At 41.1% G+C, this 20,599-nt stretch overlaps 1 protein-coding gene across 1 annotated transcript in view; it reads left to right on the forward strand.

The window, feature by feature from the left end:
• Positions 1-20,599, forward strand: part of ppargc1b (peroxisome proliferator-activated receptor gamma, coactivator 1 beta) — a 97,829-nt gene that overhangs the window by 50,015 nt on the left and 27,215 nt on the right. Inside the window, exon 2 of the mRNA XM_061048559.1 lies at positions 18,449-18,634. Coding sequence (XP_060904542.1) covers positions 18,449-18,634 — 186 coding nt within the window. The remainder of the gene's footprint in view (positions 1-18,448; positions 18,635-20,599) is intronic.

Here is a 20,599-nt window from a genome sequence, read left to right on the forward strand (position 1 = left end):
CTGGTTTGAAGAAGACCTCAATATAAGCTCGTCCCGATTGGAATTCTATTCTGTTATCAAAATCTGGTAAATTTCACAAGCCAATAGTTTGTTTTGGAATATTTAACACCTTGCCAGATGTTGAAAAAGTAGATTAACATTTGGATTAACCTTTAGAATGATCAAGTCAAATCATTTCTTATCCAGGATTTGGCTCTGTGAAATTTAGGAAAGGTCAAACTGGCCTGAAAGCTGCTCTTCTAAATCAAGTTTTATTATTTTCAACTTTTCTCCTCTGTCTCTTCACATATGTATCATCTCCCTTAACATTTTTTCCCCCATATGATACTCCGATAGCTCAACTGAAAGTGAAACTGATGAAAACCACTGAAACTTGAAGTATGTCTGCGTACATCATCAGAAACACTCCAGTGTTTCTTTCTTCCCTCTTTTTCTTCCTCATTCTGTTCTCACGCTGAAGCGTAGCCCTAAATGAACCTGGCTGGCAGGGCCTCCACGCCGTCTCAGCTGCCACCACCGCTCTTATTTCTGAGCCCTGAATCGGCTTTCCCCCTCCGATCCCATTACCCATCAGCCCTGCTACCTGCAGAGACAAGGCGGCAGCTCTCCTCTCCTTTTAGCCCACCGCTCTGTCTTGTCTTCAACCCTCTACCATCATCCTCAGCCACTCTGTCACTCATACTCACTGTCTTTTTTTAGGTTTGATACCGCTAAAGTTCAGCTGAAATCTGGCCCTGAAGGGATTGCAGTGTTAGACTTGTAGATGCTTTTAAAGGTGAATCACACTATTTTTAGATTGAGCTCAAAATGTTGTTTTTTTGTCTCGCTTTTAATGAGCACAAAGACTGAAGTTAAGCAACATAAAGCATCTTTGCCTCACTCCATTGCATTCCCTTATCCACTGCACCATATGCTCAGTAGAAACAGATGGTAGTTAACTTCATAAATATAAATAATTTGACCTCTTGGTCTTCTTCAGAGGACAAAATAATCAATAGAGCTTTTGCAGTCAAATCTCAGTCAGAGCTTTTTATGTGTTTGCCGTCTTTAAAAATAACTGGCACAACTGGAACACATTTTTTTGCCCACAAAAAAACTATTTTGAACACAACCAAACAAAAAAGATTTGGATTCTGAGACTTAATACGTCAAATTTTTTGGAGCAAAGATAAAAAATAGTTCAAGATAAACTAAAGCACAAAGCTTTAGACCTCCAATGACATCAGAAAGAAAGGTATTATAATAATAGATTTTAGAGCTAAACACAGGAAACATATAAAAATAGTTTTTCCAAAACATACAGACACCTATTTTTAATGCGTTACATGGGTATGTATTGGGAACTTTAGAGAAAAATCGGATCTATTCTGGATTAATCAAGGGTAAAGGATGTTCTGAGTATGACTTTTGTGTGTTACTTCCTGAGCTAGCAGTTTTCTCCCGACATTTCAACCTCCATCCGTGCTCCACGCTCAGCATCTGTCAACCTCCCGACCCTCTCGCATTTCACCAAGCTGCTGTGCTGCCCTTCACTCGCTCTTGATTGGCTGCGGCTTTATCCGTCAGCCAGTGGAACAGTCCGACTTAGCTTTGACTGCTAATCTGACAACAATTAAGCAGGGTGCTTAGTGACGGCGTGAGGAGGAGGGCGTGGAGTGGGCGTGGCCCGGCTGACGGTTCAGAGAATAAAGCAGGAAGTACAGCTGCTACCACGTTATGCATCGGAAAAAAACAATTCCATAGGGTATAATGCATCTACAAATAATTTACCAAAAATTGGCTGGATTAAGCAAATGTAGCCAAAGATCTAGAAAAGATAACGCAGGCAAACATTCCACACCCACATGCAGCGGAGTGATACGCTTCAGTTTAATCAGCCTGCTGAATCGAGGAAAGTCTGCTTGGCTTAATGTGTATTTCCATCCCTCTGTCATTAGCCTCTTATATGCAGGGGACAGCCGTGGATTCACCTGTGCTGCAGCTTCCAGATTTAGCCCCTGCGACTCTGCCCTTCTTTCTAGTCGAGGGATAGAAAGATGGAGGGACGATGGCGGTGGACGAGGGATTGATCGAGCCAGATTATGTTGCAGAGTGACAGAGGTTGGCTGGAGGTGAGATCAGTGTAATGGATCTCCCAGCAGGAAGTTAGAGACGTAGACAGACTGGATTCCCATGCCAAAAGTGACCCCCACTTGAAACCTTGAATTAACCAAAGAAAGTGACTCAATACTATTTTTCATTTTATACCATTACTTTAAATGCAATGTGGAGGATTTTGGACAAATGATCAATTGTGCTGGCCATTGCCATCTTTGGGGTTTGCTGTTCAATGGCAGGCAATGGCTTTTATTTGTTGGATTATTTGGGAAGTCATTAGCATTATTTATGAGGCTCATTAAGGAGGTTATGAGTGCATTAGTGCTGTGTTCTCCCCTCATTTAGGAGGGTGTGTTGGTGCATCAGGTAGAGATGCAGGCCTTTTGGATTTTTGCCTATATCAGGTAAAGACCTGCCACTGGTTATTTCTTCCATTACCAGCTGAGGTAGAAAATGTTTTTTTTTCTCCTGCTATTAATGAAATTGATCAAAAGAGCAATTTTGTAGTCAAATTATGCAGATTGTCCTTGGATTTTGAACGTTTCTTCGTACTTTTTACATTTTTGTAATTATATCTGGAGCCTAGGTGAACCCCCCCCCACCCCCAACAAAATAATTAGTGTCAATTTGTTCTTTTCAAATCAGACATACCGTTACAACTCTTTTGTCTGTCAAATTAAAAGCAAAATCAGAACCTCTTCCGCCTTAATATCGAGCAAAACTTAAATCGACACTGTAGAAATAAAAAGACTCAAGCTGGAACTTCCTTCAGTCCAAAAACTTTCTTATTGCCCAAGTCTGCTGGGCAAACCTCTGAGGGTCTCACCTTTAAAGTTAGTGTTAGATTGTCCAACAGAAACACGAGTGAGAGAATGAGTATTTGATTGAACTCTGAGTGTTTCTGAGTTGAGACTGGAAGCGGCATCAGCAGCGCTCAATAACACTTGTTGTATTGACTGAAGGCCAGAAATCATTTTGAGTGAGTGTGTGTGTGTGTGTAAGATACAGAGATACAATATGGGGGAAGAGAAAGGGTATGTGTGTCTGAGACAAAAAGAGAGTAAGAGATGCTTTGATGGTGATGATGATGTGGGATTGTTTGTGTGTGTCTGTGTGTTTCAGAGAGTTCAAATAAAGGAAGCAGTATGTTGAAATCTGTGTTTTTATCTGACTCAATATGAGATGAATGCACTTCCCTCATGTTTATATCCGTGTTGATTCTGTTTCCCTTTGTCTCATTTCTAAATCATACTAATGAGCTCAAAGGTCAGGTTTGCTGTTACAATATTCCTAGCAGCAGCAGCAGCAGCAGCAGAATAATGATGATGATGATGCTTGGGCACAAATAATCCTAAATTTGTCAAAAATGTTTAATTGGATTTAGTCTAATCCCTCACATGTATAAAAGCAGTAAAATTCTTGCACAGATTGAGATTAGTATTACATTACCTGGATTAAGAATGATTGCAGTTAAAGCTTACATGAAGCCGCAGTGATCGGGAGCAGAACCTTTTTTTGTTGCATCATTCGACATGTCCCAAACCCACTTCATAGGGTTTCTGTGCAAAGATGTAAGATTGTTGTGTTTTCAAACTGCACTACTCACTAAATGAATGTCACTCAAACAAGACAGAATGCATCCTGAATGCAGTCCATGTTTACGTGCTCTAACAATAGACGGTATCCTCTCTACATTGTAGTGTGCTATGGGGCTGCTCAGTGTGAGCAGCCCCATAATTAAATTAAAGATGGTGGGAAAGCTCCAACTATTTCCCCAACCACCAAATATATGTAAAAAGGACATTGCACCTCTGGATTTATCATAATATTAATATTATAAGTAGATGTTTTATATGCGTATTGCTAAATCAGTCACTGTGGTCCAATTATGGATCAATGGACAAATTGTTAATGGATTATGGGCATGCTGCCATATATCCTTTGGAGATCAAAGATGTGGAACCGTATTGTAATGCAACCTTCAGTCAGCTGCAATATATAGATAGTCCCAATATAGTTCAGCATATTGTCCCTATCCTTCTTCCTGCATCTCCCTCTATCCCATTTTTCAAACCTGGAGCAGTTTCAGCAGATGGCTGTACATCATGAGTCTGTTTTTTTTTTCTTGCCACTGTAACTTTGCTAAATGTTGCAGTTCTATCTGCTGATTATGTTTTACACAATATCTGTGTTTGCAATATATCCCCTCCAATCGTGTATATACTCTTTTAAATAATTGTCTTAGATTTACATCATAAAGTTGCAGTTAGCACAGTTAGGGTAAGGTTAGGGTTAGGGCTCTTTCAATACTTCATTGAAGCCTATTGAAATTGGAGATGAAAGACTGTCAGTTTTTAAAAAAAGAGTGTCTCGGGGTTTTGATGGTGGGGTCACTGAGGTTGCTGAGTGATGTTATCCAATACAAGTGCATGAAGACACTCATCCCTTAGAACACAAACATGCAAACACACAGCAACAGCAGTGATGGGAACAGTCAGTACTCCTCAGCAATTGGATTTTCGGCAGCGTCTCACTTCCTCAAATTCACTGGCCTCATTTGTGCTCATCCCAGCACATTCACATGTGCATACTAAACACTCACACACATACACACACTCAGTTTAGAGTTACTCTGACCTCATGACTCACTGACTGACTGATCACTTGCTGGACGTTCACTGAGTTCAAGCTAAATGAACTTAAGATGTTGGAATTAGACAGAATGTTCCTTTAAATGTTAGCTAATGTAATAAGGTTCTTTTCTCTTTAAACTCATCCACACACGACCGTTTACTCTTTGATTCATTGCAGCTGCTGTGTGTGCGTGAGACAGTGGCCTGCATTGACATGTGGGGGCAACGATGCATCAATTCAAGGTTCAAGGTCACACTTACACACGTACAAACGTATGGATGCACACACACACACACACACACACACACACGCGGCAACAGCTCATCTGCTTAGACTTGATTGATTCCACAATAATCCCCATTGACTTGCATCATCAAGCTTTCAGACGTGTGTGTGTGTGTGTGTGTGTGTGTGTGTGTGTGTGTGTGTGTGTGTGTGTGTGTGTGTGTGTGTGTGTGTGTGTGTGTGTGTGTGTGTGTGTGTGTGTGTGTGTGTGTGTGTGTGTGTGTGTGTGTGTGTGTGTGTGTGTGTGTGTGTGTGTGTGTGTGTGTGTGTGTATTGTGGGGTCGTCTGGTTCTGGCAGCAGCTCCACAAGTCACCGGCGGCCTGAGGAAGAACTGGTCATGAGATCAGGATAGGAGCTAAATATAGCTCCACACATACAGACACACTGAAGGGTTACCTGTGCGTAAGTGCAAAGTTTGAATGAACCACTGCATTTATCAAAGCGTCAGTCTGCAATTTTTGCATCCTGGGTAATGTCTCCTTTCTTCCCATTTGTATTTTGTCCCTCATTCATCTTTCATTTTTCCAAGAGAAGAGAAACTCCAGAGGGAGCAGAGTGACAAACTCTCTGTCTTTATCTTCCTGTGAGTCTCTGAGGATCCGACCAATCGGTCGGTTTGTCAGAAGCACGTTTCATTTAGGGAAGGCAAAATTTAAGAGAATGCTTTATAGCACTCTTTTTTACCCAACACGTTACTAACTGTTAACCAATGGGAAAAGAAAATCAGCTGTGATGTGATCTTCATGTGTACCTGAGTGTCGATTGTTCCATGTCTCACACCTGAGCATCATTATTAAGAACTTCTATGGAAGCATATGTTAGTTGTTTACATCTGGGTAAACTTTGTACTTTGATTACAAATTTCAAGAGAATAAAGAATTTTCAATTAAAAAAGTATATAGAACTTAACAAAAATAAGGGTCCATGCTTTGTCTTTGTGCATTTTGCATGTTCTACCTGTGTCTATGCGGGGTTTTCCAGGTTTACTAGATTCATCCAAGAATCTAAAGGCATGCAGGTTATACTGCCTGTCGTTGTGGATGTAAATTGTTGTCTGGCACTAAGCGCAAGTCTTTGTAATAGACTATCAACCTGACCAGGTGTTACCCAACTCTCAATGGAAGACAGCCATTGCTTTGAACTAAGTTATACATCTTAATGGAGTTTGTAGTTTTAATACAACTTTTATTGCCTTAACCAATTTTTGCAGACAATGCATGATTACAAATCAAAATGTATGGTAGACATTTTTATTGATGTTTGAACAGAAATTTGAGGTCAAATTGTTTAAGTGAAGAGGGGAAAAAAACGCTCTCTTCTCATTTTTGTGCTTTTGTAAAACCTGGTGTATATTTGTCCCAATTTGGTAATATTAAATGTGCTTAATGATTAATCATGTCATTAATTATCCATAAGTGATCAGTAGGTTATGGCAGGATCATTAGTGTAGCTCCAGGCTGCAGTATAAAGTGGTTTGAACATTGAGCTCCCGGGTCGATGGAGGCATTTTTAGATCTTGTTTGCAGATTCAGATTAGAGGAAGAACACAATCTGCAGCAAGAGAAAGCGTTTGTACTGGGGCTCTACTCCTGCTGTGAATACAATGTGAACTTTGTGAATGTAAAGCAGGTTACTGCTGGAAAAACATTTTGGTGCTCAGTCAAGCTTCTCTGGATAAATAAAGATTAAACAGCTTGAGATAATGATTCCCATTGATCTGCATCCTAATTTAGCTTCCCTCCGTACCCTTGTGAGTTTTTATTGTCTGACTTTGTACCTCAATAATCAAACACCACATAATTGGCTTTTTGTGGCCCTTATTAAACATGGAGGGGGAGCTCGGCGGATGGAGGGGGGCATCCTTTTTGTTCGTAGTAATTAAGCACATCCCGTCTCTGTTGGATGCAGAGGAGAAAAATGAGTTGGGAAGTTTAAATGGCGCAGCTTTCCCCTCTCATTATCTGCCAACAGATGATGCACTGAGTCACAGGAGACTCTGTCATGATGAAGTATTGGTTGTCAACCTGAAGAAAGGGGCCCCTCAGAAGGTCACGACATGTGTGTACTGGGTCGTTACATGATGGATAGAATAAAAGTCAAGATATTAAAATATGTGGAATATTTCCTTTACAACATTCAATTGGAAAAAAACAACAACATTTAATTGGAAGCTAATTAATGTATGCGTCTAATATGATATAAAGCAAGTCATATACAGTATGTTTCAACCCATACAAGATTAGTAGGAGCTTTTCCATCTTCTGTACGAACCGATAATAGCTTGTTAGCTGTTATGTAGGAATAGAGTGGAAAACCATACACACACATCTTTTGGGATATTTTGGAAAAAACATTGCTGGATATGCAAAACATAATGCATGCCAATGATGTTCCTTGGAAATATCAATGATTAACAAGAAGGGGCACAAGTTTGATACCTCTACAGTGCAACACTGGTTAGCAATTGTAACAGCACAATATAGGACTGAGAAAATGTTTTTATTAACAAATGAATGAATGAATGAAAAGGATGACTTATGACTAAGTGTGAAATGCTAACGGACGAACATAAACTTTAAGATACTGGACCTATGTTCTCCCTTCTTTGATAGTTGACTCCTGTAACCATGGATTTTTTTATTCCTGATTCATGTTTGGGTTAAACATTGGAAAAACAATTTCAGAGCCCGCATTGGCAGGTTCTACAAATCCATGGAATAATTAAGAGCTCCAGGTAGAACTGCCTTGTTGGGTTCTTGATGAAACCCTTGTAATACCAAAGGTAGTTTTGTTGGAGAGAGAGAGTTCTGGATGGGACCATGTTACCATAGATGGGTTCTCTGTGGGACCCATTAAAGGGAGTTATTTGTGGAATATTTCACAAATAGTTCTAGGTGTAAACGTAAGGTTTGTTTTTGGGTAGAACCAATGAAATGCTGGAAGGGTCTATGAAATGTGTTGAAAGGAACCAATGGTGATAAGCCATGAAACCCTATACCGCTCTAGTTGGCACTTAAACTTCTTAGAGTGCATTCACACAAGCACAGCCAATAATCCTGAAGTCTAATCGACGAAAAGTGTCTCTCTAAAATGCAGTGCTGAAACACCAGAGCAATTAGCACCAGGCACCACTGATGGAGACCAAATTTAATTCCTTGATGTTCTTACGCAGGTCCCCTCATTTATGGGGGTCATGAGTGGATAAGTTTGAGCGGCACTGAGGTGCCATTTATAAACTACATCCTGTCAAAGTGACCTACAAGAAAGTGAGAGTCAAGGCAGTGGGACACTTAACAGAGTCCCCAGCCCTGGCATGCTGCCTTATATCTTCCATGTCACTTCAGTGTGCAAGGCTGGAAGGTGATTACAACTCTCCATCCGGCTCCTCTCATCATCATTTTTCAGCTATATGGGCTCTGCTCTGTCACTTAACCTTCACACAAAGCCCCTACCCATTTTCTGTATTAAGAGCATTTCTCAAAGACATTTTTTAAGGCGTCATTTTTTTGATCATTTAAAGTTAAGCTTGGATCTTGTGTCTGAGAAAGTGACAAGTCTCACAGATGGCAACAGATGGTAGAAATATGTTAAAAGTAACTTTATGTTCTGACATGTAGCGTTGATATTTGATAATCATTGGCAATAACCAATGGTTTCACATGTACATAAATAAAAACACAAATTGGGTAATATGTTGTGAAACTTTTGCCCCAAAGTTGGTTTAGGGAGGCTTTCCATGAGCTTTACAAAAGAGAAACGCTGATTTCAGATCATTCAAATTTAGAATTGTTTCGAAAAATTCTGTTGGATCAACTAAATTAGTAAAATTACGTATGAAGATTTGATTTTTTTTCTAACTGTGGCCAGTTTTCAGACCTCCTTATATCTTAAGCATAATTGAACTCCCTGAAGAACCGGAGCTTGTCACTTGTGATGAATGAGAAGAGAGTAAAACATGATTTTTCTCCTCTTGGGAATTGAGTCAAACTGCATTTTGTACTTCAGCAGTTCTGCAGTAAGTAAGAGGGATTGCTGCAACAAATAGGTCTTTGGTCTAAAACCTCTTGATCCAGTGCTTAAGCAGTTCTGAACTAGCGGTACCAAAGCCTTTGAGGGTCAAATCAAATTATTCATGAAGCACACCAGTGGATGTACTACACGAGAAATCATCCCTTATATTCCGAGGAGACTTACAGTCTTCTTTTCCTTCACCCTTCTATGATCTACAGCCGAGAGTTGAGAGAGCTTGACCTTGTATGGTGATGGTGTTTCCCTGTGTGTGTGTGTGTGTGTGTGTGTGTGTGTGTGTGTGTGTGTGTGTGTGTGTGTGTGTGTGTGTGTGTGTGTGTGTGTGTGTGTGTGTGTGTGTGTGTGTGTGTGTGTGTGTGTGTGTGTGTGTGTGTGTGTGTGTGTGTGTGTGTGTGTGTGTGTGTGTGTGTGTGTGTGTGTGTGTGTGCGCGCGCGTGCGTGAGATTGTGTGTGTGTGTGTCTCTAAAGGGAACTTTGGACAGTCCAGAACACTGGCGAGGACTCACCGGCACATGACGAGGCTTGTGACTGACCTTACATAACGTTACAAAAAGGGCCTGCTGTAGAGCTTCCAGGAAACAAGCCAGGGCTTTGATTTCTCTGTGTGGATCAATAAAGAATCTCACAGTTATCAGAACAATGGAGTGGTTGGTTCATAATGTTTTATTTGCACTAACACGTTAATCAAGTGCAATCATCACAACTTCAATGTCTATGTTCATTAATGGTGCAGCAGTGTATAAGGGAAACAAAACGTTGCACTTTAGTTTGATGCAATGTGAATCCTGCACATTTCCTGTTGTATCCGAGCAGGTTTGAGTATGTGTTGTTTAAACACTGGAGCAGCAGACCACCTAACCATCACACCCACGTGTTTATAATACAACTACAGACTTTGGACTGCAAGACAAATCCACTCATCATCATAGCAACATTAGAAGTTGTTTCATGGAAGGGAAAATGTATTTGCATATTTGTAAAACTATTTGTTTAAAACACATGTGGAAATCTGTGTGTGTCTATTCCCCTAGCCCCCCTGATTGTGTGAGTGATGCCTTAATTTAGGAGCTTCGGCAAACGAGAACTCGATAAATATTTCCATTTATTTATTGGAATTGCTTTGACTGAGTCCCCGGATGTGCCAATACATTGGTCTCATTAAAAAGCACTAATTAAAACAGAAGCAGACTTTTTTTTTTTTTTTTTTTTTTTTAAATGATTGATGTGGAAATGCAAAACAATTGCAGAACAAGTCACCTGTGAGATTGAACAAAAAGTAGACCCCTGCTGTCTGTGGCTACCTCAGTGTGCAGTTCTGATTAAAGCAACATGACCATATGCATACTGAAGTCACTGGAACATTCAACTGTGACACACTTTTTCCACAATGGGAACGTGAAAAAAAATAGATACAGTGGCTCACACATGCTACATTTTAAAGACATATTCTGCAGACGGTGCTGAGAAAAAATAGAAAAGGCTCATAAATGCTTGTATCAGCAGAAATCAGAATCAAATGTTGATGTTTTAATGGCGTCACATGGCGCTTATATCATTCCCAGTGTTGTATCAAATGGCGCAGTTATTAATGAATTTATTTTTCAAATGTTGTATGTGCTGCTATAAGGATTCTTCAGGCTATATCATAACCGCTTTCAGGTTGGTAAGTGGCTAATTGATAGGTTGAACCTGAATCTAATTCTAACTAGCTTGTATGTAAGACGCAGTTAAGTGTTTCTCGAGGTTACTGAGCTTCATATTTTTAGTCTTTAGAGTCTTTTTAAACTCCGCCCCCGGACGACTTAACCATGAAGATAATTCCGGCCTCTCAGAAGTTCTTGTGTAACTAAAATCCCAATATGCTATTCATAGAGAAAAAAAAAAAAACCCTGTGGAAAGACACAGAGATTTACCTCAGCACCATGGTGAGAACTCAAACAGGAGATAACCCTTGAAAGAATGTGTCATGAGTGCGTGTGTGTGAAGTTTGCGTGTGTTTAAAGATAGAAGTGAAGGATGCACTCCAGCACATCCACATGCTACAGAGTCTCGCTGGCCTTTTCCATACCCACTTGCCTGTTTTTAGCCCAGATAGCTCTCTCCCACGTGCAGGCCGGCTATAAATAGCGCAGGTTTTTAATGCGCGATTGTCCCGGCAGGCTTTTTTTTATTTTTTTATGACTGAACGGGCCAGTAGGTTTTTCACTGTTGTTACTAAGGCAGAGATTAACCACAAATGGAAGTCATCACACTCCTTTTTTTTTTTTTTTTACACCCCATTAGCACTATTATTGCACTGTGATGCCCTTTACAAGCACATGGTAGCTGGAAGATTATATAGGTTTGAAACAGTCAAATGTCAGCAGGAAGTGATGCGTTCACATCAGCACAAAAGTGCAGATGAAGATGTTGTGGATCTAAGAAAGTCCATCTCTGTGCTGCAATGTTTCTGCTCTGTAACAACATTGCTCGTGTTCTTCTGGTGCTATAGTTCATACACATGCTGACGCTGTATATGCCTCTGCTTCTGAGACCTTATAAACTCAGAATGAACCTAATGCAATTTTTCAAGAACTATGGCCTATAAATAACTTCAAGAGTGTCTGCATTCTACATTAATTTCACGCTCATTTGCTTAATTTGCTCATTCTAATGCTCCATTTAAGCCATAAAAGATTCAAACGGAGACGCAGTGAGTGATGTGTTCGCAGCTGAAATGCTATTGTGTCATGCCAATGCTATTAAGCTACATTAAAAACAGGGAAGAAAAGGCCACTTCTTCTCCTCTTTATTTCCCTTTTAGCAGGCATAACACATTTTTTTTTTTTTTCCCAGGGAAGGATGACTGAGCACGTTGGTGTTTTTCAGCAAAAAACCCTGATTTTAAATTCATTCCCCAGACTTCTCTCTTTTTTATTTTATTTTATTTTAGCTTAAGGCCACCTCAGAAGAGGATGTTCTGGGAGTCAGAGTGAGCTTCTTTTTTTCACTCAATGCTTTGAGATTTGTTTTTATGGACTCGAACATGCAAATGTAGATACAGACCCGCTTGTCTCACCTCTGGGCTGTTTCTCTGCCTTACTGGGCTAATCGTGCTATGAACTGTGTGTGACCCAGTGCAGGAGGGCGCTATTCCTCTGAGATAGGAGATGAACGGCAAAGCTTTATCTGCTTTTTTTTGCGAACTGCACAAAGAAACTTTCTTCACCATTTAAAAAAAAAAAAAAAAAAAAAAAGATAGCAGGGGAGCCTCTTCTCATTTCTCAGGCTGTAAATGTGTGATTCCTTTCCTCCTCATCTCTCCTTTGCATCCTTAAGGCTATAGATGATTTTAGGGTTTGAGACATCCTTTAAGATGGGCTGAGGTTGCCAAAATCACAGAGAGGAGAGGAACACTAAGTCTTTTAGTTTGCACAAATGCTTAAAGAAACTTTTTCTGACAGAACCATTTCGTAGTCACAGGTAGACATCCATCTGAGCAGAAAAAGTGGGGATGGATAAATGGAATTACTCTCTCAGATTTCTCCATTATTTTGTTGTTGTTGCCAAAACTTAACCAGACCTCAAAAGTAAAGTAAAAAATGGATCCGTAGGCTTCATTATAAAGTGTGTTGCTGTCTCTTTTCTGGTGGAGGATGGCAGCTGTAGTCAGTAGTTAAAAAAAGGTCTCCAGTGGAGCCCTGTTTTGATGTGTTACAAATCTGAGCATCTCAATCCCGTGCATTATTTTTGCCTCTTTCTAATCTCAGCCGCCTTCTGAGACAGCCCGTAGCATGTTTGGGTTAAGAGGGTCACTGAATCCAGACACAATAAATGTAACCCTAATGCTTAGTGATTATGCACAATGCAGAGCTGCTAGAGAAATAGGGGAATAAGATGTGAACGGTGGATTTGCCTCTTGTTGCTGAGCTGCTCGGTGGACTTCTTCCTCCTCCTGGCGTGTGTGAGTCATGTTGTGTAGCTGTCAGGGGGCTTCATCATTATTCAGAGTCAGCGCTGCGGCGAGAACACGGCCGCCTATCGCCTTCTGCTGCTGCTGCTGCTGCTGCTGCAGAGAGGACGTTCAAAAAGCAAGTCACATATGTGTTACTATGCTCAGTCATGTCCGCGTGTTGCAGGATGTTTGTGTGTCGCATTAGCATGTGACATAGCCTGAGGTGTATGAGAGAGAGCTGGACAAGCCAGCAGAGCGTCGTGTAAGATCAGAGAATCGCTGCATCGGTATGTGAATGTAAAGCTAAAGACATTGCATGATAATACAGCGTGTGTGCTACTCATTCTCCACTGTACCTGCTTCCTGCTGCAACATGTGCACACATGTTATTTGCTGTATGTGTTTGTTAATGTTTGTGTCATGCCCAAGGATGTTTTTATTGATTGACATCTGAAATGGAGAGAAGGAGGGATGACTAGAGAGAGAGAGAGAGAGAGAGAGAGAGAGAGAGAGAGGCCCAGTGGAAACAATGAAATCAATCAGCCTGTCCTTTGAGTTTATGAGGAGGAGGTATAGAGGAATAATGATAGAGGGATAAAGTAGGAGAGGAGAGAAGATGAAGGAGAGCAGAAATGGAAAACAGAGGGAGAAGGAAGGAAAAGGTGAAGAAGGGAAGTGGAGTGGAGAAGAGAGAAAAAAGGAGAAAGGAAAGCTGAAAGGACATGAAGGGCCAGTAAAAGAGGTGAGGGCTGGACAAAATGGGAAGAAGAAGAAGAAGTTTAGAAACTGGAAAATGGACAAGGAGTAGAAAAAACAAGGGGATAAGGATGCAAGGGAGGAAAGGAAAATGAATGGTTCAGGAAAGGGAAAAAGAAATAAAGGCAAGGTTTAAAAAAAAAAGGAGGCAATGATGAACATTTGTGAGGGGAGACAAATTTGGGGATTGGGGTTGCTTTGAATGAAAGAGGGACAAAATGAGAGAAGAATGAGGAAGACAGGGAAAAAAGCAAAAGGGGATATGAGGAAAGAAAGATGATGAGACAAGGAGTGAAAGATTATTGGAGATATGGGAAAGGATGCTGAGTTAAGGAAACGACAACAGGGGACGAGAAAGGTCAAAGAGGAAGAGTGAAGGAAGTGAGGGGGGGGGGCATTTAAAGAATAAAATACATAGTTTTGGTTATAGAGTGAGGAAAAGGAGAGGAAGCGATAGATGGAGAGAGAGAATTATTGGAGAGGAGAGGAGAGGGGGAGGAAGAGGAAGCAAAGGGATTATCAAGAAGGAAAGATGATGAGTAGAAAAGGAGAGAAACGAGGAACATTGGAAATAGCGGAAAGGATGCTGAGTGAAGGAAAAGATGACAGGTGAAGAGAGAGAGAGGGGGGGGTCAAGGAGGAAGAGTGGAGGAAGTGATGGAGAAAAAGAGGACGAGCCGAAAGAGGGGGAGAGGAGGGATGCGTCGAGCTAACGAGCGGAGGAGGAGGAGGGATGAGTCAGGCGCACGTGAGAGGGATGTGAGCTGCATGCTAAATAACACACGCTTAACACTCAAGCTAACACACACATAGGTGAAAACACACACCTGCATCAGCAACCAGAGGGAGGGGGGGGGGGGGGGGGGAAGCAGTGGGAGGGTCTTATAGAGGGCATTCTCTCCCCTCTCGTCTTTCATCTCCTCCTTCCATCCCTTCTTGTCCTTCTGTTTCTCTATCGAGTCACGACTGCCCTCCCCCCTGCTCCTCCCATATCGCTCTTTTATCCTCCCCCTCTACTGACCCACATCTCTCTCTTTTTCTCCCTCTCACCCACTTCATCTTTCCTTTTCCACCTCCTCACCTTTTACCTCCTTCTTGAATCTCCTTTTTTTTTTTTTTACAATCCTCTCCCTCCATCACGCCATTCTCTCTCTCTTTCCTTCTCTTCACTTTGCTGATTGGCTCTTTGATCGTGTCGGCTCCACTCTACTGTGTAATTCCTCTGTGTAATTTATGAAAGCATAAATGATATCAGCACATGTTATCAATTCCTTGACCCAAATAAACACACGGACGCACACACACTCACAAACACACACACACACACACACACACACATGAATACACACAAAGCGAGGGGAAGAGTATGCCTGTCTGAGGTTGTGGATCAAAACTATGTTGGTGGTGATCATAAATGCAACATGATATTATAGTGATTTATAGAAAAGCTGGATCTAGTTTTGTGGGTGAGGAGAAGTGGATGGTGTGTATATTGTGTTTGTGTGTATATGTGTAGTATATGTGCATATAGACGTTTGTGGAACAGAGGAGGATGGTGAGAAGGTTTGGCACAAAATTCCAATAATAAATTTATTAAAAAAAAGGCATCAGAAGGGAAATTGAAAAAGTGTTTCTGAAAATCAAATTGCAAGATAAGCAGTAATAAGCGTTAGGAGTCCTTTCAAAATAAAATAAAAAGTAATAAGAGCCCAGAACAGTGAAACAAGAAGTGGATGAATTTCAGTGATGTGATTGACTCATGATCTGACGACGCGATGCGGTTTGAAGGCGATAATTAATAATTGTTAATTCATCAGATGCAGACGTGTTTATGTATTAGTTTGTGGGAAGTGAAAGCTCTGTCAACTGCTTGTGGAAAATCGTTTGTGATGATGAGTAACGACAGAGAAGGAGTGAAGATGAGAATGGAGAAGGACCATCACGGTTTGTCAAAATGTCTTTTAGTTCTTTGCATTGACTAAACAATATCATTTAGATTAATGTAATCGACTGTCAAAGTAGAACTGTTCTCATGTTTATCCAGGAGCCTCTAGAGTCAGAACAAATAGTTCATAGTGATGAGCTAGCTGCTGCTGATCTGGAATTGATTGAAAAAAATAAAAAAAATATGGAGATTAGTCCTTTTAAGTGTTGTAATTAAACTTAACCCTGCTGTTTTCATAAATGTCAAGGACCCTCTAGAGTCAGTTAATCATTTATCATCAAACTGAGCCAGGACAATTAGAGCTGCCTGTTGGGAAACTACCGGTTATGTCCTGACAGACTGAACAAAGAAGTTAAATCATGGTGGTTCATGCTAACCAGATAATCAAATACAACTTCACCATTATTTTTGATTCGTTGTGATATGTAGGGATGGGACTCGCAGGGTCACTCACGATATGGTACGCGATACATGGCCCTTGATAATGATGATAACATCACGATGCAGCCGTTGGTATATTGCAGGACAATCAACGGATGACACATCATGATAAGTGAATTAGGCTTAAGTGCAGGACTAATGTTTTTATTCACTTCAGTTTGAAAGTGGTGGAGAGTGAGGTGGAGGTGGTGAAGTGAGTTAAATTGCCTGGAATATCAAATGTCAAAATTTGGCACCAGGGATTTGATAGTCGTATCAGAACAGACAGGATGACAATATGTTGCCGTACCGCTATTTTGCCTCAGCTCCAGTGACAGTCTACACATAGCGCTATCAAGAAGAACAGATGTCAGCGGCTCATAGTGGCTAACTTTTAAGAAGGGCTGCATAGTGCTCAGGGGCAAAACATCAATGACAGGCTATGTGCAGCTCAGTCAGTGAGCTGGAGATGAGATTACCGCCCAGGAAACCTGATAGTGAATAAAAAAACGTCTGTTGGATTCAGTTTGCAACTGGTGGAACTGGTCGACCGAGTCTGCTCGCCCAGTGAGATGAATGGAAAAGGAAGTGTGTGTGTGTGTGTGTGTGTGTGTTCTCATAGGTGAATGAGAGACAGACAGACTGGTAACAGAGCTTACTTCATCAATAAGACATTGATCTCTTGCTCTGATGTGGAATCAAGTACACAATGGTTGTAAAAATCCCGTTTGGCCACTTTTTTTCACTTGCTCGCTCTTTTTTTTTTTCTCCCCCTCCTGCTTTTGTTTCCTGCTTCACAAAAGTCGCTCAGTCATCACCCCAAGAGACTACACTCACTTCCATTTACACTGAGTCACGTCCACACACTTCCTCCTTGTCTTCTTTTTTTTTTTTTTTTTGTCTTTTTCTCTGTATGACGTGGCTCGTTGTAGCCGTCTGAATCTCCGCCATGTGTTGTGACTGCGGACCACGTGGCGGCTAACTTCTGACAGAGACATTGTAGCAGTCAAACAACTAAAGGTCGCTCTGTTTGTGAAGATTCTGGGTTCCCTTTGAGTTTTTGAAGACTTCTTGGGGCTTTGTTTGAGGGTCAATCTAGGTTAATTCGGGGATTTTAGATGTTAAAGAATTTAAGTTTCACAAAGACACACTGAAGTCCCAGATGTTGTTACAGTATGCATCAAGGACGACAAAATAATTCAGGGATTGTTTGTTGAGTATTAGGTTAAGGCATCACAAAGAGAATCTGTTTTGTCAGGTTTATGGAGGTCCATTGACCAAAAGTATGATTAGCTTTTCAATTACTTTTTGGATGAATCAATGAATGGAAACCTTCTCACAGTATCCATAGAAATGTATATAATAGAAAACAGTCTCTATATCATTTAATGCCCTGGAATAATCCTTTTTGGATTGGCATGCTTTACGTTGCACAGAGCAATTATTTACCTTTTCAAAAAGCTGTTTGTAGTTCACATGACTCGAGAGGTTTTCCTAAAGGTCCAAAGCACCGAGAACAAGTCCGCAGATTAACTAGAGTAAACGGAGCGGCTCATTTCACTGATTAACACACCGTCAACCAGCGAAGGGGAACTAATCACCTGAAGACCTCTTACAGTCACGGTTGCGCATCTTTTGTGGGCCGCGGGGAGATGAGCAGGATAAATGCATGAAGATGATTCCAGATAGGTCCTGCTGGTGTACATGACACGTTTCCCGTCTAATCCCACGCTGTGTCGGTGCAGATGCCTCTATTGGTTTCAGTGTCGAACCTCCTCTAACATGAAAGTCTCATTATCTATAATGAGAAGCTGTTGAGAGATGAGGGGCTGTTCATGGGAGCTCCTTGTGACTCTGACAGTGAACAGTGTAATAATATACAGTATATGCCAGATGATGGAGGCTTTTATCCAAAGTACCTCCTGGTACTTCAGCTGCATACATATTTTAGGAAGCTTTGCCCAATGGGAATTATTGAACCCTTAATTTTAACAATAGAAGTGCTGAACTTCACAGGAAACACAAATCCTGGCAGCTTCTCAGAGAGATCAGAATTATTTCCCATGTTTGGTAGCTGGTGTTTCGGAGAGCAGAGAAGACATCACTTCCTTTGTGATCGCAGGAGAGAGCAGAGAAGCAGACATGAGTGACGCATGCGTCGTTTCTCGCTGAAGATCTTTCCAGCTGTGATCAGCACCTCCAGTGTTTTGGGTTCATGTTTTCCAAAGTGACTCCTGCACTTTTGTTGAATCTCGAAAAAGACAAAGCACCTAGGGAATTTCCTTTAATCTCAATGTTTGACTAACGTGACCTTTCTCTTCCCCTCTCTCTCTTTTTCCATCTTCAGTATGGGGAGGAGGAGGTGTGTTCGGACCGATTGGACACTGACTTCCCGGACATCGACCTCTCCCAGCTGGACACCAGTGACTTCGACAGCGTCAACTGTCTCAGCGAGCTACAGTGGTGCAATGATCAGCCAGCAGATGCTTCACCCGCCTCCATCCACTACAGTACAGCAGATGAGCTCTTCGAGGTGAGGCTTCATCAATAAAATACAGTTCAGTTAGGGCCTGTGTCCACAGACGGCACTCAGATCTCTGTTTTCAGAGAGCTTCTCACCAGCGGTTATTGTTGCTAGGTTACGAAAGTTAACCTCTTTATATCAACAAAAGACATTGATTCAGAGTCAGTCACCACTCATTGCACTGACTTGAAATTAATGCAAAGATGTTACAAGTACAAAGATGGAGGCACAAACAAGCCCTTGCTTCAGAGAGGAAGCTTCTTTATCAATCTATTTAAGTCCAGATTGCTTTAGGTTTAAAGCTAATCCACAAAGTTGGCATGCTGAAGCCTCACTTTAACTGTCTTCAGTCAGACAGGAGTTTGGAAAACCATTCTGCTGCAACCCTGAACACAACATTGTCGAGTCACAAAGCACTGTATATGGCAGTACCCATTTCTTATTGTCTAGAGGGCACATTTGAACTTAAATATGTTCAAACAGTTTATGCAGATATAATCAGGAGTGAGACACAGTCCTCTGATGGTGCAACTTGATTACTCTACTTCAACCTGGGTCTGGGGTTTGGGTGAAGGTTTGGGGTGACCTAATGGAAAAATGGGCTTCAAGTGAAGCCCTGGCTCTTCTTGGTCGTTTCAATGTATGCTTTTGTTTACAGTTAACGTGGAATCAAGGAGAATTTTTTCAAACCTTTGAGAGAGCATCATTTGCAACTGATCTGCTTAATATTTATTGAAATCAGACGTAACAGGTAACTTAATGCTTCTAAAAAAAATGCGTCAAACTAAAATAAATGAAGGGTCTTAAAAAGACAAATGTGGGGAAAGAACAGTGTCAGTTTTTGTAACTTTTTATCAGTAATAACTGTTGTGTAAAGTTCTTTCCCAACATGAGATGACAATTCTGTGTCCAAAGACCCCTATTTATTTCAACAGCACTAATACCAACATATCTGCTGCTATTTGAAATACGGTTGTGTAATAATGGGAGCATGATATCCAGGTCAAGAATCAAGCTACAGAATACTTACTTTACTGAGAAACGGAAGCACGCAGCTGTTTCTGACTCCATTACAAACTTCTCAAATATCCTCTGAACTGTTCTGCCACCAAAGAAAAAACATATCTCCAGTAAAACAATTTAAAAGGAGGGCTTATATTTATGAGTAGGGCAGTAAAGCACATTTCTGTTAATTTATTGTTTTATTGATTTGGTCTCTCTACTTGGAAAGCAAAGTCTTAATTGCGCAGACCTTTATTCAATCTTTGCTTTGGGGTCGGAACAGGCAAACTCTGACATTTGGACGAGTAGTATGTCTTAGAGGCCACTGCAAAAGAAAGTGTTTCTCTGCTACGCTGCATGCAACATGATGGTGAATGCAGTCCATTAGGTCAACTCGTTCCAATAAAAGCCCTCTGGCTCTGGTATCAATTGCCCTTGCCGGGTGAATTCAGGGAATACCCTTCTTGTTTTGCTCCATCTGTGAGCCAACCCTGGATCATTGATTGTCTATAGGTTTTCCAACCACAGCGATGTCTCGTGGTCCCATTATGGAGGCTAAATTGAGTGCATCTCGAGAATAAAAAAACAGGACAACAAAGAGATAAAGTAGCAGTTGGGTCCAGATCATCGGCTGTGTAATGTTACTCTGCTGTCGGAAATTGCTTTGACGCCGTTATGCACCACAGAGTATTGGTGAAATGAAGACGGGCAAGGCATGATGGGAATGCAGGTGAGGTAAAAACAGACTGTCTCTGTCTGTACTCTCTTGATTTATATTCCGATTTCGACTCCCATTAGCTGACGCCTGAGTGACTGTTTGCCTTCCTGTTGTCGACGCAAAACTTTATGGCGATGTTAGGATGGTAGAACAGACTCAGCAGAAGCACGTCACTAACACTAATAGATATTTGGATATTGACAAAGAGATGAGACATCTGTCTAAACTTCTCCATCATTTTTCTTCCTTTTAAA

The sequence above is a fragment of the Labrus mixtus genome, chromosome 10, assembly GCF_963584025.1.
Source record: "Labrus mixtus chromosome 10, fLabMix1.1, whole genome shotgun sequence".
Lineage (NCBI taxonomy): Eukaryota > Metazoa > Chordata > Actinopteri > Labriformes > Labridae > Labrus > Labrus mixtus.